This window comes from Cherax quadricarinatus, chromosome 27 (genome assembly GCF_038502225.1).
Source record: "Cherax quadricarinatus isolate ZL_2023a chromosome 27, ASM3850222v1, whole genome shotgun sequence".
Taxonomy (NCBI): domain Eukaryota; kingdom Metazoa; phylum Arthropoda; class Malacostraca; order Decapoda; family Parastacidae; genus Cherax; species Cherax quadricarinatus.
In genome coordinates, this window is record NC_091318.1 from 33,170,390 (window position 1) to 33,196,700 (window position 26,311).

Here is a 26,311-nt window from a genome sequence, read left to right on the forward strand (position 1 = left end):
GTCTTTTTTTTTTTTTTGACTAGTAAAATGTAATTCTGGCAGTTTTAAAGGATTTATCAATTAAGTAATTTTGGTTTTTAGATCATTGTCTATTTCCTATATCTTCAGGATTTATTCATCTATGAACTCTGGGTTACAAATTCCCAAAAATCTCTAAAACATTGATGGAAATGCAGGAAATTTAGCCAAAAAGTTGCATCTAAAAAACTTGATACAGTAAAAATAATTCTGATTCTAAACTTCCCCAAAAAATGCCGACGGCTGAGCGTCAAGATTCCCTTTAAAAATATAGAAAATTTTATTATGAACAAATTGGCAAAAACCTTGAACTATGATTACAACAACATACATTCAGCGTTAGAATTAGACAAGAATCCTATGCTCTAAATGTCCATATGCTAGATTTTAATCATCCAATTGAGTTTCACAAAGCCGAGAAAGTTGTATCAAGCAGATCTATGGTCAGGAGAAATATAATTGAATGAAAATTCATGATTTTTTCATGTTAATATAATTATTGGTTTATAATTATGCAAATAAGATTCACTTACAATTAATAAAATTTAGCAAGATTTTAAGCCCTTTTTGAAAAGTCAATCATCCCATCTGTATCATAATGGGAGGGATGTAATGTCTGATGTGACTGTCAGATGATATCACAGCCTCATAAGCCTTCAACTGTTCTATGATTTTTACAGTTCCTTGAGAATTTGACAAATCATGATAACGCCTGGAATTTCACTATTTTTCTCGTAGTGGTTGTTTTGTATATTGTGATATCACAACTAAATATATTTTAGATAACTTTTACAATAATTTAATAATAAACACAATGAAACATATTTTTTTCATTAGGTTCAGAATGATTTTTGCGAAATTATTGCACACACAAATTTTCGTTTGCCTTATTCGGTAAGAAGAGCGTTGCTATTTAAGCCAAAATTGCCAGTTTTACCTATTCTGCACGACGCATATTATATATATATATATATATATATATATATATATATATATATATATATATATATATATATATATATATATATATATATATATATATATATATTATATATATATATATATATATAATTTATTTCTTAACACATCGACCGTTTCCCACCTAGGCCGGGTGACCTGAAAAATAAAGAAACACTTTTATCATAATTCACTCCATTACTGTCTTGCCAGATGTGTAAATAATTTACACTTACAAAAAACACTACAGCATATCAACACTCCTCCTTCAGACCACAAACACCTTGTTGAATAACCCGGTCCTCTAATACGAAGGAATCGGAAATAATACTGTATTATATTCCGTCATAGGCACCAACTATAAACCAACTGAATTCCTTCCCTCGGACCAGGAGCTTTATCAGTAGATTTGTTCTTTCCCCACCTCCTATTTTTTCGTATTAAAGGCCTGGGTTAGTGTAGACGGTCGAGCGTCGGACTGTCAGTTTACCGACCTTGATTCGAGCCCACGTTCACTCTTCTGAATATTTAATGCATGTATTATAATGCACAGTGAAATCACAGCTTTAGCCCCACTAAGTTCATTTATCAAGGACTTCCTTAAGATTCGAATGCAGAGTGTTATGCAAAGTGCCTGGCGTGCCCACATGTTTACCCACTTGAGACACATTAGGCTGGTGGCTAAAGCTCTCGCTTCACACGGCGTTGTCTGGGTTCGACTCCCAGAGAGGGTAGAAACACTGGGCGTGATTCTTTACACCGGTTGTATATGTTCACCCATCAGTAAAATGGGTACTTAGTCGACTTGTGTGGGTCGCATCCTGGGACAAAACTGACCTAATTTTCCCGAAATGCTCTGCATAACGAGTGGCTTTCTATATGGTAATATGTAACTGATGTCAGCTATGGTCTGTATACCTTGTACATGTACTTGTAGAAATAAAGATATTATATTATTATTATTATTATTATTATTATTATTATTATTATTATTATTATTATTATTATTATTATTATAAGTATCACGGGAATGATAGCGGTATGATATCCTGAGTAAAATATTTAAACACATCAAATTATGAAGTTTGGCAAGAGTTCCAGATATAAAATATGTAAATTTTAGCACGGATCATCGTAAATCGAGGATAAATCTAACGCATAAGTTTCACAAAACTGTGTAAAAAATGACACACTAAGGGCGCACGATACCAAATATAAAAACATGAAAATGACGTTTTAAGCATTCAGAACCTAAATTATCTTTACCCAATAACGAGACCCTTGCTTATAGAGACTTATAGGAGGAAACGACATCAGGCACTGTTAATACATGCTATACATGGATAAACATTTTAAAACTTAAGATCAGGTAACAATTATAATTTCAAACATACTAGAAATTTTACTCTAATCCATGCTTTAAGTTCAAAAAATTATCGGTGTGTTCATTTACAGAGAGATTCAGTTTGAAATAACCAGTATTCGTGTTTAATGCCTTATCTTACAGATGTTGAATCAAACAAGATGCAGGAATTATTCGCAGATTCGCAAGGAGATGTAACCAGTAAGTTCTGTCTTTCTCCAAATCTCTAGCAAATATTTCTCAGGTAATTCAGTGTGTTGGAATAATTGCACTGTAAAATCTTTAGTCATAAAGATGCACCCCACTCACCTCCAAGCTGTGTTTATAAAAGACTTTGAATATAACTATTATTAGGGTCAAACCATTAAATCTTTAGCAGTAAGATTGGCACAACAAATGTGTTATATAAACCGAGTAGACCTCTTTAGTTATTTTCAATATTCTCAAAGCATTAATTAGCAATATGTTATGGTTTTTTTTAACAAAATCGTGTTTAGCAGTTAGAGTACTTTTTTTTAATTTATTGTAATAATTTTTGTTGTTATAATTTTTATAATTATAATTATTATTAATATAATTATTATTATTAGTAGTAGTAGTAATTCTATTTTATTGTTATTATTATTATTATTATTATTATTATTATTATTATTATTATTATTATTATTATTATTATTATTATTATTATTATGGAGATTCCTCAGCAGCAGTTATGACTCCACAAAACTGATAGAGCTCCCAAAGAGCAGCTGATAACTCGAGGTTGTTCAGATTTAATTGAGGTAAAAATTCGATGAACTCTAAGGAGACTTATGCGCATTAGTGACTCGACGAAGAAGTGGAAGAGGAGATGCAGACTCCAAAATGAAATGGAAGAGGAGGTGAAGACTACAAAGAAATGGAATAGAAGTTGGAGCCCTCTCGGAAATGAAGGAGAATATGAAGACTGAAACAGGAAATGTGGGATCTTGTTAAAGGTGTTGTCCATATGCAGGTGAAAATGTCGCCTTAACACCTCACCTGTGGATGCTAAATGAAGAGCTTACATGATCTACCTTAAAACCTGTGTTAAGGTTTTCACAATGCTGTGTAAATGATAGGAGGTAAATAGAGCAATTCCCCTCACAGGCCTACATGAGATCCCAGCTCCCACTAGTGTCTCAGCACACACACACAGATAAGGAAGGAAGGGGGCTAGTGTCACACCAGAGTGCCAGGCTTCATCATAGCCTCAGGTGAGAAGATATATTTGGCTTCTGGGGACCCATGCTCGTCGGTGTGAACCACAGAGTTTGAGAGGGTTAAGGATGTGGTGACTGTGGGGGATGTGACTCCTCGTGGGGATCCTATTTTGAAATTCTTTTGGTAAGGAGGCGGTGGTGGAGAGCGGACAGTGGAATAGGGAGAGTGGTGGGAGAGGATTTGGGCACTACTGTTGCTTCTCAACGTTGATGTGTCCTGGTAGTTAGTTGTACCCAGTACGTTCATGCCGTTCTCAACTGCTAGGTCGTGTCCTCTAGTGCCTCGTCTGATGGTGCAGAAGTCTGGCAAGGCTGACGACACTGATGTGGGAGGAGCCGGGTTGGAATAAGGCCCCAAATCACTGTAGGAGGCCCGCCGCCCATTAGCTACTGGGGCGTAGTCTCTCCCATGGTAGTCCACGAAGGGAACGTAACCTCGTCCTCCTTCGCTATCCTGTGAGAGTTGACGCTCAGTGTTAGTATTTTATACTTGATAGTTGTTGCAATATTACATGTTTCTTGAAATTAGAGAAATACACTTTCACTCATCCGTGCATGCAGTTGTGTAAGCGTGTGTCCTAGCACTCGTGGTTGTGTGCGCGTGCAAACACACACATACACACACACACACACACTAGGTGAGTACACACACAATCACTCCTGAAAGCTATCAGAATTAGTGTAAATAGCATTTACTAGCACTTAATAACATTTACTAAGGTGTAGGTGAGTTAACTTAGGGCATGACGGCAGGCTGTGTGGGGCTCCACCAGTACACACACAAACGAACGTGCACACGCAGGTACTAGTGTTTTTTTCAGGCACTTGTAGAAGCAGAGAGTAGACTTAGTATCATTGATAGGTAGATTGGCTAAGGAGGAGTAAGCGAGGAGGGTTATTTTCCAGGCACACACACACATACTCTCTCTCTCTCTCTCACACACACACTACATAGCTAGGAATCTAGGAAGAAGGTATTTTAGGAAGTAGGATAAACAAAGAAGGAACTAGCATGTAGGCGGTTGGGCCAGCATCAGGTCAAAGTCAGGCCACAGAACCACATGTACACGCGGACCATGCAAACATTCTGAGCTCTCATACGCACGCAAAACGCATACACATGTTCACGCGCACACTCAAACCCAAAACTAACACTAACACAAGCACACACGTACACAGCCTACTAACCGTTGGCGGCCTAAATAAACAGGAACCACCCTCGCATTCACACATACACAACCCCTCCTATATATACACTGGCATATATATACACACACACAAATACACACACATACACACACAGGAGGACAAGAGGGTCAGGGGAGACATGATAACATACAAAATAATGCTTGGAATAGACAAGGTGGACAGAGACAGGATGTTACAGAGAGGGAACACAGAAACGAGGGGTCACATTTGGAAACTGAAGACTCAGACGAGTCACAGAGATGTTAGGAAGTACTTCTTCAGTCACAGAGTCGTCAGGAAGTGGAATAGCCTAGCAAGTGATGTAGTGGAGGCAGGAACCATACATAGCTTTAAGACGAGGTATGACAAAGCTCAGGAAGTAGAGAGAGGACCTAGTAGCGATCAGTGAAGAGGCGGGGCCAAGAGCTGAGTCTCAACCCCTGCAACTACAATTAGGTGAGTACAATTAGGCGAGTACAATTAGGTGAGTATACATACATACACACACACACAAATATATATATATATATATATATATATATATATATATATATATATATATACACACACACACAAACACACATATAGACACACACACACAGTGAAGAGGCGGGGCCAGGAGCTTGGACTCGACTCCTGCAACCTCAACTAGGTGAGTACACACACACACTCGCTCACACTCTCCCACTCTGTCACTCTCTCTCGCTGCCCCACTCTCCCACTCTTTCTTACTGTCTCTCTTGCCCACTCACTCTCACTCTTGCTGTCTCACTCTCCCACTCTCTCGCTCTCACACACACTCTCTTACTGTCTCACTCTCTCTCTCCCTCTCCTCCTCTTCTTCTTCTTCCTCCTCCTCCTCCTCCATTCTCTCCTCCTTCTCCCCCTTACTTCTCCCTCTCCCCCTCCCTCTCCCCCTTTTGCCTTTTCCTCTCTTCCTTTCCTCCCTCTCTCTCTTTCATTTCTCTCTCGCCTTTCTATTCTGTTATCTCCCTCCCCCCATTCCCCTTTCTCTTTTCCTTCCTCACCCCCTCTCTTCCCCCTTTTCTCTCTCCCTCTACCCCCCTTCCCACTCTCTCTCCGCCTCCCCAGCACTCTCCCTCTCCCACCTTCCTCCCTCTCCCCATCTCTCTCTCACTTACAACTCCCCCACCCCCACACACATGAGCACACACACACACGTGCACACAAACAGCAGACACACACACTACAACACCTAACCCATTAAAAAAAATGGGGGCTCAGAGAGAAAATCGAGAGCTCAGGGACCAGGAGAAAGATGGTTCTGGTAAGGAAGAATGGATGGAAGAGCATTGTAAAAAGATGGAATAAGAGTGGGAGAGCAAACTAGGTGAGCTTTCTGTGAAAATAGAGAAGAGGATGGAGGCAGAAAAGAAGAAATGGGAGTCACAAACTAAAGTAGAAGTCAGGATATGGACCCTAGAATATGAGGTAATTATGCTGAAGTGAGTTACTAGGCTAATGCCCAGAGGAGACATGGCATCTGAACCAGGTACACTCTCATTGAATGAGGAGCCCAGTGGAAAGGAAGGAGACAAGACTAATGCTAAGGCCCTATCAGTTCACCAAGCAAAGCTGTGGAATGAAGGGGAAGAGCTGTTGGGAACAGGGATAGCAGTATGTGAGCAGGGAGAAAGTAGAGAAGGTGACAGGTCCCATGCAGAGGCAAGATCATACCACCAAGAGTTATAGTAAAAAATAAGGGAGACAATAATCATGTACAAATAGGACCCAAAGACACAGAGGGATAAGGAAATTGAGAAGTCAGTGTTTATTCAAGGGCTCCAGGTGAGCAAAGGACACTTAATGAAAGATGGCAGAAAGAAAAACAAGAGATTGAACATTTCATCAAAGAAATAGTCTAGGAGGACATGACTGAGATAGGATACAGAGGAGAGAGAGACTACATAATATGAACACTTCAGGCTGGAGGTCCCAAGGTGGTAATTGCAGTGATGTATAACCCACCACAGAACAGCAGGAGGCCAAGGCAAGAGTATGATCAGAGTAACGGAGCGATGGTTGACACACTGGCTGAAGTGGCCAGGAGGGCTCCTGTGAGCAGGGCAAAGCTGCTGACTGTGGGTGACTTCAATCATAAGGAAACTGACTGGGAGAACATGGAGCCACATGGGGACCCAGAAACGTAGAGGGCTAAGATGGAGGTGATACTGGAAAACCTCATGTACCAACTCGTAAGAGACACTACCAGAGAGAGAGAAGAGGATGAGCCAGGAAGACTGGACCTAGTTTTCACCTTGGATAGTGCAGATAAAGAGTACAACATATATGAAAGACCCCTCGGGGCCAATGGCTATGTGGTTTTTGACCTTCAAATACATAGCAGAGCTACAAGTCCAGAGAGAAGCATAGTAGAGTTACAAGTGGAGAGGAAGGGCAGGACGAATGAAGCCAAACAACAAGAGAGGGAACTACACAGGCATGAATAATTTCCTGCATGGAGTTCAGAGGGACAAAGAACTGGCAGGGAAATTAGTAAATGGGATGATGGAATATGTGACAGCAACATGCAAGGAAGCTGAGGAGAGGTTTGTACCCAAGGGTAACAGAAATAACAAGAAAGCCAAGAAGAGCCCTTGGTTCACCCAAAGGTGTAGAGAGGCAGTAACCAAGTGTGTTAGAGAATGGAAAAAGTATAGAAGGCAACGAACCCTGGAGAATAAGGAGAGCAGTCGAAGAGCCAGAAATGAATATGCACTAGAAGGGAAGTCCAACAACAATACGAAAATGACATAGCAACGAAAGCCAAATCTGACCTGAAGCTGTTGTACAGCCACATCAGTAGGAAAACAACAGTCAATGAGCAAGTAATCAGGCTCAGGAAGGAAGGAGGGAAGATCACAAGAAATGGCCGGGAAGTATGTGAGGAGCTCAACAGGAGATTCAAAGAAGTGTTCACTGAGGAGACAGAAGGAACTCCAGAAAGACAGAGAGGTGGGGTACACCATCAAGTGTTGGACACAATACATACAACCGAGGAAAAAGTAAAGAGGCTGTTAAATGAGGTAGATACCTCAAAGGCCATGGGGCCAGATAACATCTCTCCATGGATCCTGAGAGAGGGAGCAGAGGCGCTATGTGTACCACTAACAACAACAACACATCTATCGAAACAGGGCGACTACCTGAGATATGGAAGACAGCAAATGTAGTTCCAAATTGAAAAAAAAAGAGACAGACACGAACTACCGACCAGTGTCACTGACATGTAAAGTACGCTATGTCATGGAGAAGATTATCAGAAGAGTGCTGGAACACCTAGAAAAGAATAACCTTAACGACAACCAGCACGGTTTCAGTGACTGGAAATTCTGTGTCACAAACCTACTGGAGTTCTTCATTTTCTTATGTACTTATTAAATCTAATCATATTAAGAGCAAAAGGTATATTCCCTTCTGAATCCTGTAATGTGTGTATTGTGATAATAAAGTTCATGAAGAGTGATAAATAGCAACAATAAATGTTTCATTATTTGTTGATGTGTCCATTTACCTAACAAATTGTCCGTAATTTTGCCACTATTTTTTCTTATTTAAAAATATTATCCTGAGCAAAGGCGTGAAGGCTAAAGTAATTAAAATGTTGAACAGTCTCTTTTGTGGTCTTTTCTTAAGAGAGAGAGAGAGAGAGAGGGAGGGAGAGAGAGATAGAGAGACAGTGGAGATGTTAGGTGGAAAGGTGAAACTAATATGATATTTTTATGTTGCAACGTTTCGCTCTCCAGGAGCTTTGTCAGGGCAATGTGTATTGGGTTGCCAAGGCTCCTGGAGAGCTATTTGGAGACATTAAAAACAGAATATTTCATAAGGGAGATTAATCCATACAAAGAACTCTGTAGTGAGTATGAAAAGTGAATTAAACACTTTATTTCAAACAGAAATATAAGATGGAACAATAAAGAATTGTTTAATGGAAGGTGGTGAACAGCTGTGAAAATAAGAGTAGACCAATCAAGATAATTATTAGAGATTGATGGAGGCTATAAATTAATGCACATCATAGAAACCAAGGACCACAGGGCGACCAGCTTCCTCTTGCAGAGACTCAGTGTTGCGATCCAGAGGGTAAATGTCTGCAGCATTCTGGGCACGCGGCCCACCTCCGGGGAGCTGGACGAAGTATTCGAGATGTAGCTCTGAGTTGTTATCTATGTTGTTTTACTTCATATTGTATTTTTGTCAGTGTATTTTGTCTTTAAATAATCTATAAAATATAAGGGGGTGGTTACCTGGAGGTTATTACAGGGATCAACGCCCCCGCGGCCCGGTCCATGACCAGACCTGCCGGTGAACCAGGGCCTGATCAACCAGGCTGTTACTGCTGGCCACACGCAGTCCAACGTACGAGCCACAGCCCGGCTGATCCGGCACTGACTTTAGGTATCTGTCCAGCTCTTTCTTGAAGGCAGCCAGAAGTTTATTGGTAATTCCCCTTATGTTTAGTGGGAGGCTGTTGAACAGTCTTGTCCCCCGGACACTTGGGGTGTTTTCTCTTAGTGTACCAATGGCGCCCCTACTTTTAATTGGGGGCATTTTGCATTGCCTGCCCAGTCTTTTACTTTCGTAAGGAGTGATTTCTGTGTGCAGATTTGAGAACATTCCTTCCAGGATTTTCCAAGTGTATATTTTGATATATCTCTCCCTCCTACGTTCCAACGAGTACAAGTCAAGTGCTTCCAAGTGTTCCCAGTAGTTAAAGTGCTTGACAGAACTTATATGCGCAGTAAAGGTTCACTGTACACTCTCTAGATCTGCAATTTCACCTGCTTTGAATGGAGATGTTAATGTACAGCAGTATTCCAGCCTAGAGAGAACAAGTGATTTGAAAAGGATAATCATTGGCTTGGCATCTCTGGTTTTAAACGTTCTCATTATCCATCCTCTCATTTTCTTTGCACTTGTGATCGTGGCACTGTTGTGATCCTTGAAAGGGAGATCCTCAGACATTACTACTCCCAGGTCCCTTACATTATTTCTCGGCTCTATTGTATGGCCAGAGTTTGTAGTATGCTCTGTTCTAGGTAGGAGAAAACAATTTTCAAACAGCTTCAGGGGGAACCTTGAGTTTCCCCTGAAACAACTTTATTCTTTTCTATGAGGATGAGGGCCCCCAGAACAGTTCTAGAGGTGGTACCTCCCTATATTATATATATATATATATATATATATATATATATATATATATATATCTGTCGGGCCGTATATGTAAAACTGGTCAATTAGCAAGAACTCATTTAAAATTAAGTCCTTTCTGAAATTTTCTTTTATAAGTTTAAAGATATATATTTTTCATTAATGTAAATGTAAAAAAATTACATTTTGCACCAAAAGAACCTTAGAAAACTTACCTAACCTTATTATAACAAGAACAATTTATTTTAGCCTAACCCAACTAAATATATTTTAGATTTGTTTACAATAATTTAATACTAAACAAACACAGTGAAACATATTTTTTTCGTTAGGTTCAGAATGATTTTGGCGAAATTATTGCATACACAAATTTTCACTTGTCCTGTATGGCAAGATGAACGTTGCGATTTAAACCAAGATAGCAAGTTCTGCCTATTCGGCACGACATATATATATATATATATATATATATATATATATATATATATATATATATATATATATATATATATATATATATATATAAATGATTTATCAGATGAATAAAAATTTATATGAATATAATTACAGATAATGCAAGTATCTTATGTAAATTAATAATGAAAATGACTAAATCTTTACAAGAGGATGATCGACACCATGCCCAGCCCTTCTAGGGCAGGGTAGGTGCCTGAGCCAGAGCTTGCAGCTCACAAAATTGCCATTCCCATTAGCCCCCTTAGGGCGGTGATGGCAGACCAGAGAGGCCTAGCTTCTCCCTACGAGCCCCTTGAGGGCGGGGAATGTGGCTAGGCCTGGGGACAGTTGGTCCCAAAGATGAAGGGGTACTTGTGCCTCCTCCCATGGGAGACTTAGGTCTCAGACACTCCCTAGAGAGGGAGCCAAGACCGGGCCACCACTCCTAAAAGGCCTGGCGAATCTTTAATAATAAATAATACAAGAGGATCTAGATAAATTGAGGACATGGAGTGATAGATGGATGATGAAATATAATGTAGATAAATGCCAAGTAACAGAAATGCGAGAAAGTGAAATCAGGTCACATGAAGAAACTAAACTGTGACAAAATATTGAAAGTATCAGGAAAATAAAGACATCTAGGAGTTATTTAAAAAAATTACCGGAAGTGCATATTAATAAAACATAATAATGTTATATATTACACTGGTAAACAATAAAATTATATAGTTGGTGAAATGTTAAGAAAGTTATTTATAACTTATATTAGGCCAAAATTAGAATATACAGCAATTTTGTGACGTCTCATCTGGAGGAAAACTCATTGATATGTTAGAAAATGTTGAGTGAAAAACTATAAAATGGCTGCCAGAGTTGAGCAATATGATCCATGACAAAAGTTTGTAAGCATTAATGATGCCCATGATGGCTGACTGGAGGCGAAGAGGAGGCAGGATAACCAAACATAAGGTATGGAAAGGAATTTGGAAGAGTTGATAAAGATTTCTTAGCACCTGCAACAGGATAACATGAAGCCACAGTTGTAAAGTGATGAAAAAATGGAGTCCAATGAATTAAAGGAGAAATTAGCAAAGTGTTGCAAGCTGTAAAATAAAGTATTGAAGACAGGATACCACTAGCATAGCTCGACCCCGGTAGTTACCAGTAGGTAATCACACACATACACACACACACACACACACACACACACACACACACACACACACACACACACACACACACACACACACACACACACACAAAAACACACACACACACACACACACACACAGGAAGAAGTCAAATACAACAGGCCTAGTGTCTAATCGACATGTGCCTAGGACAAAATGGTAACTAACTAACACACACACACACACACACACATACACACACACACACACCCACACACACACTCGCAAATACTACAGGCCTAGTGTCTAATCGACATGTGCTTAGGACAAAATGGTAACTAACACACACACACATACACACACACACACACACACACACACACACACACACACACACACACACACACACACACACACACACACACACACACACACACACTATGGCTTTTGACACAAAACAAGCTAAATCAATTATTAGTAAAGAGATAGGATGAGGCACTAGTCGGTTTATAGCACAGGCTTTCCTCACCCCCATCTTCAGTTGGACTTACTGGGTCTGGTATGAAGGTTTGGCCAGAATCTCCACTCAATCTGTTGAAGGCTTGGGCAACCCCAACTTTAGTCTCGTCTGTGGGCGTGATCTCATCATAAGGTTGGTGTGTAGGTGTGGTGGTGGGTGTCAGTTCTGAGAGCTTACTGTCTGACGGCACGGAGTACATATTAGCCACAGGAGGGCCAGGGACATCAGTCAGGGCCAGAGGCTTCTCTGGTACTGGTGACCCTGAGGGAGAAAAATACATATTAGCCTCAGGGGGACCAGGAACATTTTGCCAGGACCACTGGTTTTCCTGGTACTGAGGAAGTGACGTAAGTATCATCAACAAGGGCCTGTAGTTTCTGGCATTGATTATCCTTTGAAAACCTTATGATTTCTATTATTTTATTAACAAAAAAATAAAGATATTTGGTTAATTCAATATTGATAAATTGGGCAACTTTTGTGGTAGATAAATGAGCTTATTTTACGGCCTCTGTACAAGAGAAAATAATAATAATAATAATAATAATAATAATAATAATAATAATAATAATAATAATAATAATAATAATAATAATAATAATAATAATAAAAATAATAATAATACTAATAATAATAATAAGATGTATTTCGGTAGTTGCATTATCTGAGTAAAGGATAAGATAAGATTTCGTTCGGATTTTTAACCCCGGAGGGTTAGCCACCCAGGATAACCCAAGAAAGTCAGTGCGTCATCGAGGACTGTCTAACTTATTTCCATTGGGGTCCTTAATCTTGTCCCCCAGGATGCGACCCACACCAGTCGACTAACACCCAGGTACCTATTTGCTGCTAGGTGAACAGGACAACAGGTGTAAGGAAACGTGTCGGAATTTCCACCCGCCGGGAATCGAACCCGGGCCCTCCGTGTGTGAAGCGGGAGCTTTAACCACCAGACCACCGGGCCACATATTTTGCATATTCCTAGGTCCTTGTACATTAATGCAAGCGAAAACAATCATTCAGAGGACGGCCTGACTTCCTATTACAGGTCAGTATTTGAGTTCAAGATCCAAAACTGAATCATATCTGTTATTCAAACAAGAAACACCAGGTTTGTAGCCAATTTGAGAAGACATTCTCTTTATACTTTAGAGACACCAATATCTTAAAATACAAGTGCACATTAAATTTGAAGCCGCGCAGGGTTTGTATTATCAAATTACCTGTGTTGTCGCATTAAAATCAAAATTTAAATTTTTTTTCACTTCCATCCATGAAAAGCCAAACTGGAACCTGTAAAGCCAATGTTAATTAAAACTTCTTTAAGAAAGAATTACCAGCTTTTAGGGCCTTTGTAAGTTGCATGTAATTAAACAAGCTTTATTAAATGAAATTTATGTAAATTAAACCTAAAATAAACCAAAAAAAAAAAACACTATGAGTTCTTTCATCAGAAACAAATTTGCTTAATAAAATTGGTAAATTTAAACTTACATAACTTAAAATTAAAGCTAAACTTTCTTTGGAGAAAATACATCAACACTAAAAGTTTACAGCCAACCAGAAAAGGCGTTCTCCAGTTCTTACACAGATCCAGCCAACTGTGGATTTACATAAGCTAAGACCAAGAAATATTTAATTTATACCGAGGAAAATAGAAAACAGTAGTTGTCACAGAGGTCTTGGGGAATGGGAAGTATTCAGATTCAATCCAGGGAATGGGAGGATAAGTCCAGTTCCTTGGATCAAGAGAGTCCCATCAACATCAAAAATCAAATCAATACATTAAAGAGTAATACTCTGCCATTTAGAGATTAAAGTCGGCAAAATGACAACAACACAACGTTTTAATAATATCAATACACGAATAACCCGGACATAGTAGAGGGGAGCTATGGGTCCAAGTCGGACCGAAACGTAGTCATAAGCTTCCCTCTCCTATGTGAAGGTTATTTGTGTATTGTTCGAGACACAGTATTGTGCCTTTTTGTTATATAATAATATCAACCTTCTTCTGAGAAAGACACTCCAGCGGTGAGATTCTGAAACTGATCAGTTGATATACACAAACAAAATCTATCAGTGATGTATATAACATCGCCTTGAGGTCACCAAAGCATATAAAGAGTATTATAAATCTTGCCCTGGATAACGTACAGTGCTTGTCACGGCATTATGTCAGATGAGCTGCACGGCATTATGCCGTGTGAGCATAGCGACATAATGCCGTGACGAAAATCAAAGGTCTACCATACAGGGGGGGTCTATTTTCGTCATTGCATTCTGCTGGATAGCAGCCATTAGCATGATGTCACGGCCTTCCGCCACACTTCACAGTGACTTCTCATTGCTCACGTGGCTGCCGTGGTGAGAGAAAGTGTTGCACTGTTGCAGGTATGACACTTTATACATAGTGCTGAATACACGGTACTAGATACATAGTGTTACCTGGAGGTTACCTGGAGGTTATTCCGGGGATCAACGCCCCCGCGGCCCGGTCCATGACCAGGCCTCCCGATGGATCAGGGCCTGATCAACTAGGCTGTGTATACTTGATTCATGCTAAATTAAGAACTTACTAGGCCTGAGGCCTGTTTTTTTTTTTTTTTTGGGGGGGGGAGCTTAACACACTTGAAATAAAAATAATTAAATAAATTCATTGCTTTATTTTTATTTATTTGTAATAAAACAAGTTATGCAGATATCTGCATTTATGTATATCACAATTACATTAACGACTTTATTCGGAGATATTTTACTGAGATACTTTACTCTGAGATGCTTTATTCCGAAATACTTTATTGTGATACTTCATTCCGAGATACTTTGTTGTGTTACTTTATTCTGATATTCTTTATTCACTGATACTTTATTCTCAGATACTATATTCTCAGATACTTTATTCTCAGATACTTTATAGTGTCTATAAAGAGAACCGTCTGAATTGTTATGGACATATTAACGATGAACCTCGGGTTTTAGGTCCGAGTCCCTTCATTAACAAAACCCAGAGGTTCCAGACCGTAGTGTACATGATACATGTTTAACCAGAGGTCCCAGACCGTGCAGTACATGATACATGTTTAACCAGAGGTCCCAGACGGTTCTGTGCATAATACATGTATAGCCAGAAGATCCACAATGTGCCGTACATGATACATGTATAGCTAGAGGCTCCAGGCCTGGTAATGGACCGGGCCGCGGTCCATTACCAGGCCATTACCCTCCAGTTATACACCGTACTATACGACACCAAGTATATTAAAGCACTGTACAACATATAACGATGATAGATACAAGGTAAGAAGAGGTACAGCTTCTGGTCGTCATGGAAATGATACAACGTAAGAAGAGGTACAGCTTGTGGTCGTCGTAGAAATGATACAACGTAAGAAGAGGTACAGCTTCTGGTCGTCATGGAAATGATACAACATAAGAAGAGGTACAGCTTCTGGTCGTCATGGAAATGATACAACATAAGAAGAGGTACAGCTTCTGGTCGTCATGGAAATGATACAACATAAGAAGAGGTACAGCTTCTGGTCGTCATGGAAATGATACAACGTAAGAAGAGGTACAGCTTCTGGTCGTCATGGAAATGATACAACATAAGAAGAGGTACAGCTTCTGGTCGTCATGGAAATAATTACACCGACAAATTACTAAGTACAATGAGTGAAAATTGATGCAAGGATAGGAAAACAAACACTGACACACAGATTCCATATTAAATATTTATAAGAAATACGAATTAGACGTTGTGTTCAGTGTGATACAGTTGTGGAAGAAAGGCAGTGTTCTGTTGGGTAATGATACATCACAGGGAACTGAAAACACCAAGGACATTCACGATACATAATCGATGGAGCGTAACACAGCATGGAACCTGGATGAAGTCTGCGACAGAGATAATGCAACAGAACTCTAATTGTGACCTGGCGATGTGACACATGTGACCTGGTGATATTACACATGTGACCTGGTGATATGTAATATGTGACCTCGTGATATAAGACATGTGATCTGGATGACAGATTTTATTACGAAGAGTTCTATTGTTGTATTTAAATACGTGGTGGTGTTCACAGCTGATTTAGATTTCATGACAGTTTCAAGTGAGTTATTTGATTTAGTAATTATGAAATAGTATACTATAATTGTTATTATTATTATTATTATTATTATTATTATTATTATTATTATTATTATCATTGTTATTATTATTATTATTATTATTATTATTATTATTATTATTATTATTATTATTAGTAGTAGTAGTAGTAGTAGTAGTAGTAGTAGTAGTAGTAGTAGTAGTAGTAGTAGTAGTAGTAGTAGTAGTAATAGTAATAGTAGTAGTAGTAGTAGTAGTAGTATTGTAATTATTATTATTACTATTATTACTATTATTATCACGACAAAAGATATCTAAACGTATGTGAGATTCTCAGATCTAATTATTTCTATGTGTTCGCCCAAGAGAAAGAAACAAACACTGTAAGCTTAGTTATCCAGATTTTTTTCAAACAATCATGGCTAGGTAAGACAAACTAAAATATTTTTAAATCTACCAGTTCAAACAAAAAGAAGACAACAGAGCAGTAAAATAAGTCATATTCTTCTACCATGGGATTTAAAAATCACTCAGCTCTCGTTGTCATGCAAAAATAAATGTAGCCGTATTTTTTTTAACTAACCACAAATTAACGAGTTTCAAGTGAGACACAAGAAATTTAGCCAAGTCCCTTGCAACATTTGGAATTTAGTGTACATATATAAATTCGGTAGGGACTTGGAATTTGGATAACAGAAGAGTGAACTCGAATATGCTTATAAGAGTTTTGTACTGCTACGACATTGTATTTAGGCACTGGGAAGGTGCTAATATCCTCAGCATAACTGAGAAGGCAGTGGAAGGAAAAACCATTGAAGAAACATTAACTGAGGCAAAACGAAAAGTAATATTTTCAAACGAAATTTGCGACCAGAAGCCTAAATATGCTCTAAATATGCTAAATATGCTCAAAATATGCTAAATATGCTCTAAATATACTAAATATGCTTTAAATATGCTCTACTTATGCTAAATACGCTCAAAATATGCATTATAGCCCAGATACCCTGACAACCACGTTTCGCTAAGGAGAACAATCCATGAGATGATGACTCAGACACATTAAAACGCAGAACCACCATGGCAACAACACTATGGCACCAACACCATGGCAACTTCCTTCAAATGGTATCCTCTGCCATCTGTGTTTCTAACTTTTTGCCCATATCTTGGGCATGACTTATTTTTAGAAGTGGGTTCCTCCCACCGGCGACGGTGCCTTCAGCTACTGCATCTAACTCTCTCCTGTTTCATCACCCTCAAGGCTGAGGGACTAATTACCTTATCTTTAACTACCCTTACCTAATAACGTATAGAATAGAGATGTTAAAATGTGGCGCATTTGTCTAATTTAACAACTTGTCGGTATTGTACACAATTTATATTACGTTATCAATTAGATTTCATTAAACAAGTGATATTACAATATGCGGAACAAACACTGTGAACAAATAGTGAACTTCAAAGCGTTTTCGTGATTTCTCACATTAACAATAACTGTCCTTGATAATGTGACAGATCACGAAAGTGCTTGAAAGTTCACTAATTATTAACTGCAGTTGTTCTTCATATATGTTTTTCCGAGATTTCTTTAAAACACCTGTGATGCTCAGTAAAAACCCGGACACATTAACATCGCTAACAAGAGGTAACCAGAGAGATGTTATCAAAGACATTAGATCGCGACCAACGCTTTGGCCATTTGTCCGAACTTACCGGACAAATGTATGCTGCGTACTCAGTCCGGACTGATACATGATGTATACAGAGTCCAAAAAGAATTCGTTGTTAATATCCGTAAAGGCTATATGAATGTTTCGTATGTGAGAGAGACAAAGTAAGAGTGGGAGATAGAGAGAGAGTGCGTGTATTTAGGTATGTGTGTGAATACCTCAGTGAAATGTGGATAACTATCAAACATAAATCGTAAGAGGAAATGTAGTAAAATAAGAGAGAACTAACTGGAATGTCTACAAAGTTACGAGGCGCTATGTATGATAGTTAAGTGATGGTATTCAACACCCACTGCTAACACTACCACAACATGGAGAGTTATGCTGAGTGTAAGTACTCAACATCTACCACAACATGGGAAGTAAGGCTGAGTGTAAGTACTCAACATCTACCACAACATGGAGAGTTATGCTGAATGTAAGTACTCAACATCTACCACAACATGGAGAGTTATGCTGAGTGAAAGTACTCAACATCTACCACAACATGGACAGCTGATTGACAGGACTGCCAACCTTCGTGCGTACAGAAACAAAAACAAAGCTACCAACCTTTGCTAAACCTCACGGTACGACGCCCGAGGTAATCTGCAATACATCAAAATGTTAAACATCATTCTCAAGCCCAGTAGTATGTTGGCAGGCCTGTTGTTGCTAGGGGCACTAGGATGATTGTTGTTGCTAGGGGACTATGATGTCTCTTGTTGCTAGGAGGACTAAGAGGTCTATTGTTGCTAGGGAAACTAGGTCTGTTGTTACTAGAGGGACTAGGGGATCTTCTGTTGCTAGAGAGACTAGGAAGTCTGTTGTTGCTAGGGATACTGGAGGTCTGTTGTTGGTAGTGAACCTAGAACTACTGTTGATAGGAGGAATTAGGAGGCTTGTTGTAGCTAGTGTAACTAGGAGATCTGTTACAGGTAGGAAACTAGAATGCCGATTGTTGCTATTGGAACTTGGAGCGCTGATATTACTGAGGAAACTAGGAGGTCTGTTGTTGCTATGGAAACTAGGAAGAGTGTTGCTGCTAGGGAGAATTTGAAGGCCAGCTGTTGCTAGGAAAATAGTAGACCTATTGTTGCTACGGGTAATTAGGCAAACTAGGAGGGCTGTTATACAAGGGACAGTAGAAGGTGTACTGTTTCTAGGGAAACTATAAGGGCCGTTGTTAGGGAAACTATGACTCCTGTTGCTAAAGAAACCAGAAGGGCTGCGGTTAATAAGGAAACTAGGAGGGCTCTGTTGCTAGGGAAAGCTAGAAGGGCTCTTGTTACTAAGTAAACAAAGACTAGTTATGTCGCTAGGGGAAGTGGGAGAACAGTTGCTGTTAGTGGGAACTAACATGGCTGTTAATGCTATTGGAAACAGGAGAGCTGTTGTTGCCAATCAGAAGTTAGGAATACTATTGTTGTTAGAAAGAAAGGGAAAATTCCGCTAAGGGTGTTGTAAGGGCTGTTACTGGTAAGGAAACAGGAGAGAGATTATGGCTGGGAGGGAAGAATTATGAAAGCTCGTGCTGCTTGTGAATGGGAAGCTGCGTGTTAGATACTAGGAGGGGAAACGAATTAGGTTTTGCTTTTAGTGGAAAATGAGATGGGCTAAGACTGGTAAAGAGAGGGGGAGGTGGGTTGGTGCTGCTCGGAGTACAAGAGAAAGGGAGAGTGTGGGGAAGGGTGGTGGGTTGGTGGTGCTAGGGAGGAAGGTTGGCTAGTGTTGATGGAGGAGGTGGAGTGGGCTGGTAGTGCAAGGGAGGGAACGTGGGCTCGTGGTGCTGTGGGAGAGGTGGGCTGGTAGTGCACAGGAAGGGGAGGTAGGCTGGAGGTGCTGGGGAAGTGGAGGTGGGATGGAAGTTGTGGAGGAAGGCAGGTGGCTGATATTGCTGGTGGAGGGGACATGGGCTGGTAGTATTTGGGGAGGGGAGGTGGGCTGATAGTGCTGGGAGGAGTTGGGGTGATACTGCAGGGAGAGGGAAGGTGGGCTGAAGTAGCTGCAGGAGTTAAAATAGGCCCGTTGTGTTAGGGGAGAAGAGGTGGGCCGGTAGTGCTGTGGTTGAGACGGTGGGCTTGCGGTCTACAGGAAACGGATGGAGGTGCTGCGGGTGTGAAAGTGGGCTGACGGGATAGAGGGGAGGTGGGCTGGTAGTGAAGGGGGAGGGGAGGTGGGCTGGGGGATCAGGGCCAGGGGAGGTGGACTAGGGATCGGAGGCAGGGGAGGTGGGCTGGGGAATCAGGGTCAGGGGAGGTGGGCTAGGGGATCAGAGCCAGGGGATGTGGACTAGGGGATCAGGGCCAGGGGAGGCGGGCTAAGAGATCAGGGCCAGGGGAGGTGGGCTAAGGGATCAGGGCAGGGGTTTAAGGGAGACGGGAGTTGGGCAGGTAGTTCTCGGCCAGGGAAGGTGGGCTCCTGAATCGGGGCGAAGTGAGGTGAGCTGGGGATCAGGGCCACGGGAGGTGGGCTGGGGATCAGGGTGAGGGGAGGTGGGATAGGGGGATAAGGACCAGAGAAGGTGGGTTGGGGGATCAGGGCCAGCGGTGATGGGCTGGGGAATCAGGGCCAAAGGAGGTGGGCTGGGGGATCAGGGCCAGGGGAAGTTGGCTGGGCGATCAGCGCCAGGGAAATTGGGCTGAGAGATCAGGGTCAGGGGAGGTATGCTGGGGATCACGGCAAGAGGGGAGGGAGAGCTGGGGGATCAGAGCCAGGAGAGGTGAGTTGAGGTCAGGGTCAAGGTAGATGGGCTGAATGATCAGGGCCAAGGAGGTGGGCTGGGAGATCACAGCCAGAGGAGGGTGGCTCGGGGATAAGGGCCAGAGGAAGTGGGACAGGGGATCAGGGCTAGGGAGGTAGGCAGGGGGATCATGGACAGAGGAGATTGACTGCGAGATCAGGGCCAGGGGAGGTATGATGGGGGATCAGAACCAGGGAGGTGAGCTGGGGAATCAGGACCAGGAGAGGTGGGCTGGGGTCAGGGCCAGAGGAAGTGGGTTGGAGATAAGGGCCAGAGAAGGTGGGCTGGGGGATGCGGGGTAGTGGATCAGGGTCAGAGGAGGTGGGCTGGGGGATCACGGCCACAGGAGGTGGGCTGGGGATCAGGGTCAGGGGAGGTGGGCTAGGGGAATAAGGGCCAGAGGAGGAGAGCTTAGGATCATCACCAATGATAAGTGGGCTAGGGTATCAGGGCGAGGGGGTGGGCTTGGTGATCAGGGCCATGGGGATAGGCAAGGGGATCAGTGCCAAGGGAGGTGGGCTTGAGGATCAGGGCCAGGGGTTGGGCTGGGGGATCAGGGTCAGACGGGTGGGCGGGGAAATCAGGGACAAGGGGAAGGCTGGAGGATCAGGCCCAGGGGAGGTGTCCTTATGGATCAGAGACAAGGGAGGTGGGCTGGGGTATCAGGGCCAGAGGAGGTGGGCTGGGGTATCAGGGCCAGGAGGGCTGGGGTATCAGGGCCAGGAGGCTGGGGTATCAGGGCCAGGAGGGCTGAGGTATCAGGGCCAGGGGGGTTGGGGTATCAGGACCAGGGGGGCTGGGGTATCAGGACCAGTGGGACTGGGGTAACAGGGCCAAGGGGCTGGGGTATAAGGGCCGGAAGACTGGGGTACCAGGGCAGGAAGACTAGGGTATCAGAGCCAGGGGGCTGGGGTATCAAGGCCGGGAGGCAGGGACATCAGGGCCAGGGGGTTGGGGTATCAGGGCCAGGGGAGCAGGGGTATTAGGGCCGAAAGGCTGGGGTATCAGGGCCAAGAGGGCTGGGGTACCAGGGCCAGGAGGGTTGGGGTATCAGGGCCAGGAGGGCTGGGGTGCCAGGGCCAGGGGGCTGGGGTATCAGGGCGGTGAGGGCTGGGGTATCAGGGCCTGGGGAGGTGGGCTGGGGAATCAGGGTCAAAGGAGGTGGACTGGGGTATCAGGGCCAGGAGGGCTGGGGTATCAGGGCCAGGGGGGCTGTTGTATCAGGGCCAAGTGAGCTGTTGTATCAGGGCCAGGGGGGCTGGAGTATCAGGGCCAGAGGGGCTGGGGTATCAGGGCCAGGGGACTGGGGTATCAGGGCCAAGGGGCTGGGGTATAAGGGCCGGGAGCTGGGATATCAGGGCCAGGGGGCTGGTGTATCAGGGCTAGGGGGCTGGGGTATCAAGGCCAGGGGCCTGGGGTATCAGAGCCAGGGGTTGGGGTATCAGGGACAGGGGGTTGGGGTATCAGGGCCAGGAGGGCTGTGGTATCAGGTCCAGGAAGGATGGGGTATCAGGGCCAAAGGCGGCAGGGGTATCAGGGCCAAAGAGGACTGGGGAGTCAGGGCCAGGGGTGCTAGGGTATCAAGACCAGGGGGCTGGGGTACAAGGGCCAGGGAGGCAGGGTTATCAGGGCCAGGGGGACTGGGTTATCAGGGCCAAAGGGGGCTGAGGTATCAAAGCCAGGGGGGGCTGAGGTATCAGGGCCAGGGGGCCTTGAGTATCAGAGCCAGGGAGCCTGGGGTATCAGGGCCAGGGGGCTGGGGTATCAGAGCCAGGGGGCTGGAGAATCAGGGCTAGGGAAGCTGCGGTATCAGAGCCAAAGGGGGCTGGGGTATCAGAGCCACGGGGGCTGGGGTATTAGGGCTAGGGAAGCTGCGGTGAGAGCTGGGGTATCAGGGCCAGGGGGGGTCAGGGGGACTGGGGTATTAGGGCCAATGAGGGCTGGGGTATCAGGGTCAGGGGGGCTGGGGCATCAGCTCAAAGGGGGCTGGGGTATTATGGCCTGGGGGCTGGGGTATCAGGGCCATAGGGGGTTGGGGCATCAGGGCCAAGGAGGCTGGGGTATAGGGCCTAAGGGGACTGGAGTATCAGGGCCAGGGGGCTGGGATATCAGGGCCAGGGGGACTGGAGTATGAGGCCCAGGGGGGCTGGGGTATCAGGACCAGGAGGACTGGGGCTTCAGGGCCAGGGGGATGGGGTATCAGGGTCTGAAGGCTGGGTTATCAGGGCCAGAGGGGCTAGGGTATCAGGGCCAGGGGGCTGGGGTATCAGGGCCAGGGAGGCTGGGGTATCAGGGCCAGGGGGGCTGGGGTATAGCGGCCAGGAGAGGTTGGCTGGGGTATCAGAGACGGGAGGCTAGGGTATTAGGGCCAAAGAGTTGGGGAATCAGGGCCAGGGGGCTGGGGTATAGCGGCCAGGGGAGGTTGGCTGGGGTATCAGAGCCAGGGGAGCTAGAGTATCAGGGCCAGGAGGGCTGGGGCATCAGGGCAAGGGAGGCTGGGGTATAAGGGCCAAGGGGACTGGAGTATGAGGCCCAGGGGGGCTGTGGTATCAGGACCAGGGGGACTGGGGTTTCAGGGCCAGGGGGATGGGGTATCAGGGTCGGAAGGCTGGGTTATCAGGGCCAGAGGGGCTGGGGTATCAGGGCCAGAGGGCTGGGGTATCAGGGTCAGGGGGGCTGGGATATCAGGGCCAGAGGGCTGGGGTATCAGAGACGGGAGGCTAGGGTATTAGGGCCAAAGGGTTGGGGAATCAGGGCCAGGGGGCTGGGGTATTAGGGCTTAGAGGCTTGGGTATCAGGGCCAGGGGGCTGGGGAATCAGGGCCAGGGGGGCTGGGGTATCAGGGCCAGGAAGGCTGGGGTATCAGGGTCAGAAAGGCTGGGGAATCAGGGCAGGGGCGCTGGGGTATGATAGCCAGGGAGGTTGGGGTATCATGGCCAGGAAGGCTGTTGTATCAAGGCCAGGGGGCCGGAGTATCAGGGCCAGAGGGGCAGGAATATCAGGGGCAGGGGCTGGGGTATCAGGGCTAGGGGGGCTGTTGTATCAAGGCCAGGGGGCCGGAGTATCAGGGCCAGAGGGGCAGGGATATCAGAGCCAGGGGGCTGGGGTATCAGGGCAAGGGTAGGTGGGCTGGGATATCAGAGCCAGGTGGGCTGAGGTATCAGGGCCAGGTGGGCTGGGGTATCAGGGCCAGGGGAGGTGGGCTAGGATATCAGGGCCAGGGGAGGTAGGCTGGGGTATCAGGGCCAGGGGGCTGGGGTATCAGGGCCAGGGGGCTGGGGTATCAGGGCAAGGGGGCTGAGGGATCAGGGCCAGAGGGGTTGGGGTATCAGGGCCAACGGCGGCTGGGGTATCAGGGCCAAAGGGGCCTGGGGTATCACGGCCAGGGGTGCTGGGGTATCAAGACTAGGGGTGCTGGGGAACAAGGGCCAGGGGGGCAGAGGTATCAGGGTCAAATGGGGCTGGGGTATCAGGGCCACGAGAGCTGCGGTATCAGAGCGAGGGGGACTGGGGCATCAGGGCCAGGAGGCTTGGGTATCAGGGCCAGGGGCCTCAGGTATCAGGGCCAGGGGGCTGGAGTATCAGGGCCAGGGGGGAGGTATCAAGGCCAGGGGGGAGGTATCAGGGCCAGGGGGGAGGTATCAGGGCAGGGGGAGAGGTATCAGGGCCAGGGGGGGAGGTATGAGGGCCAGGGGGGCTGAGGTATCAGGGCCATGTGGGTGAGGTATCAAGGCCAGGGGGATGAGGTATCAGCGCCAGGGGGGCTGAGGTATCAGTGCAGGGGGGCTGAGGTATCAGGGCCAGGGGGTGAGGTATCAGGGCCAGGGGGGAGGTATCAGGGCCAGGGGGGTGAGGTATCAGGGCCAGGGGAGGAGGTATCAGGGCCAGGGGGGAGGTATCAGGGCCAGGGGGGCTGAGGTATCAGGGCCAGGGGGGTGAGGTATCAGGGCCAGGGGGGTGAGGTATCAGGGCCAGGGGGGGGCGGTATCAGGGCCAGGCGGGTGAGGTATCAGGGCCAGGGGGGGGAGGTATCAGGGCCAGGGGGGGGGGTGAGGTATCAGGGCCAGGGGGGGAGGTATCAGGGCCAGGGTGGGAGGTATCAGGGCCAGGGGGGTGAGGTATCAGGGATAGGAGGGTGAGGTATCAAGGCCATGGGGGTAAGGTATCAGGGCCAGGGGGTGAGGTATCAGGGCCAGGGGGGTGAGGTATCAGGGCCATGGGGGTGAGGTATCAGGGCCCGGGGGGTGAGGTATCAGGGCCAGGAGGGTGAGGTATCAGGGCCAGGGGGGTGAGGCATCAGGGCCAGGGGGGGGAGGTATCAGGGCCAGGGGGGAGGTATCAGGGCCAGGGGGGTGAGGTATCAGGGCCAGGGGGGGAGGTATCAGGGCCAGGGGGGTGAGGTATCAGGGCCAGGGGGGGAGAGGTATCAGGGCCAGGGGGGAGGTATCAGGGCCAGCGGGGGAGGTATCAGGGCCAAGGGGGGAGGTATCAAGGTTAGGGGGGAGGTATCAAGGCCAGCGGGAGGTATCAGGGCCAGGGGGGAGGTATCAGGGCCAGGGGGGGAGGTATCAAGGCCAGGGGGGAGGTATCAAGGCCAGGGGGAGGTATCAAGGCCAGGGGGGGAGGTATCAAGGCCAGGGGGGAGGTATCAAGGCCAGGGGGGAGGTATCAAGGCCAGCGGGGGAGGTATCAGGGCCAAGGGGGGAGGTATCAAGGCTAGGGGGGGGGGAGGTATCATGGCCAGCGGGAGGTATCAAGGCCAGGGGGGGAGGTATCAGGGCCAGGGGGGGAGGTATCAGGGCCAGGGGGGAGGTATCAGGGCCAGGGGGGGAGGTATCAAGGCCAGGGGGGAGGTATCAGGGCCAGGGGGGAGGTATCAGGGCCAGGGGGGGAGGTATCAAGGCCAGGGGGGAGGTATCAAGGCCAGGGGGGAGGTATCAGGGCCAGGGGGGGGAGGTATCAAGGCCAGGGGGGAGGTATCAAGGCCAGGGGGGAGGTATCAAGGCCAGGGGGAGGTATCAGGGCCAGGGGGGGAGGTATCAAGGCCAGGGGGGAGGTATCAAGGCCAGGGGGGGAGGTATCAAGGCCAGGGGGAGGTATCAGGGCCAGGGGGGGAGGTATCACGGCCAGGGGGGAGGTATCAAGGCCAGGGGGGAGGTATCAAGGCCAGGGGGGAGGTATCAAGGCCAGGGGGGAGGTATCAAGGCCAGGGGGGAGGTATCAGAGCCAGGGGGGGAGGTATCAGAGCCAGGGGGGGGGAGGTATCAGGGCCAGGGGGGAGGTATCAGGGCCAGGGGGGGAGGTATCAGGGCCAGGGGGGGTGAGGTATCAGGGCCAGGGGGGGAGGTATCAGGGCCAGGAGGGTGAGGTATCAGGGCAAGGGGAGTGAGGCATCAGGGCGAGGGGGTGAGGTATCAGGGCCAGGGGGGAGGTATCAGTGCCAGGGGGGGAGGTATCAGGGCCAGGGGGGGAGGTATCAGGGCCAGGGGGGGAGGTATCAGGGCCAGGGGGGTGAGGTATCAGGGCCAGGGGGGGAGGTATCAGGGCCAGAGGGGTGAGGTATCAGGGCCAGGGGGGGAGGTATCAGGGCCAGAGGGGGGAGGTATCAGGGCCAGGGGGGGAGGTATCAGGGCCAGGGGGGGAGGTATCAGGGCCAGGGGGGTGAGGTATCAGGGCCAGGGGGGGAGGTATCAG

General features: G+C 46.0%; 1 protein-coding gene across 2 annotated transcripts in view; it reads right to left on the minus strand.

Annotated features, from left to right (window-relative positions):
- Positions 1–1,101: 1,101 nt before the first annotated feature.
- Positions 1,102–26,311, minus strand: part of LOC128691076 (irregular chiasm C-roughest protein) — a 203,809-nt gene continuing 178,599 nt past the window's right edge. The window contains exons 12-14 of one of the 2 annotated variants that reach the window (XM_053779870.2): positions 18,448–18,483; positions 12,083–12,312; positions 1,102–4,033 (exon numbers count right to left, since the gene is read on the minus strand). In XM_053779870.2, the coding sequence (XP_053635845.2) occupies positions 3,539–4,033; positions 12,083–12,312; positions 18,448–18,483 (761 nt within the window). In that variant the 3' untranslated portion in view covers positions 1,102–3,538. The remainder of the gene's footprint in view (positions 4,034–12,082; positions 12,313–18,447; positions 18,484–26,311) is intronic. The other variant, XM_053779871.2, reaches the window with a different exon arrangement.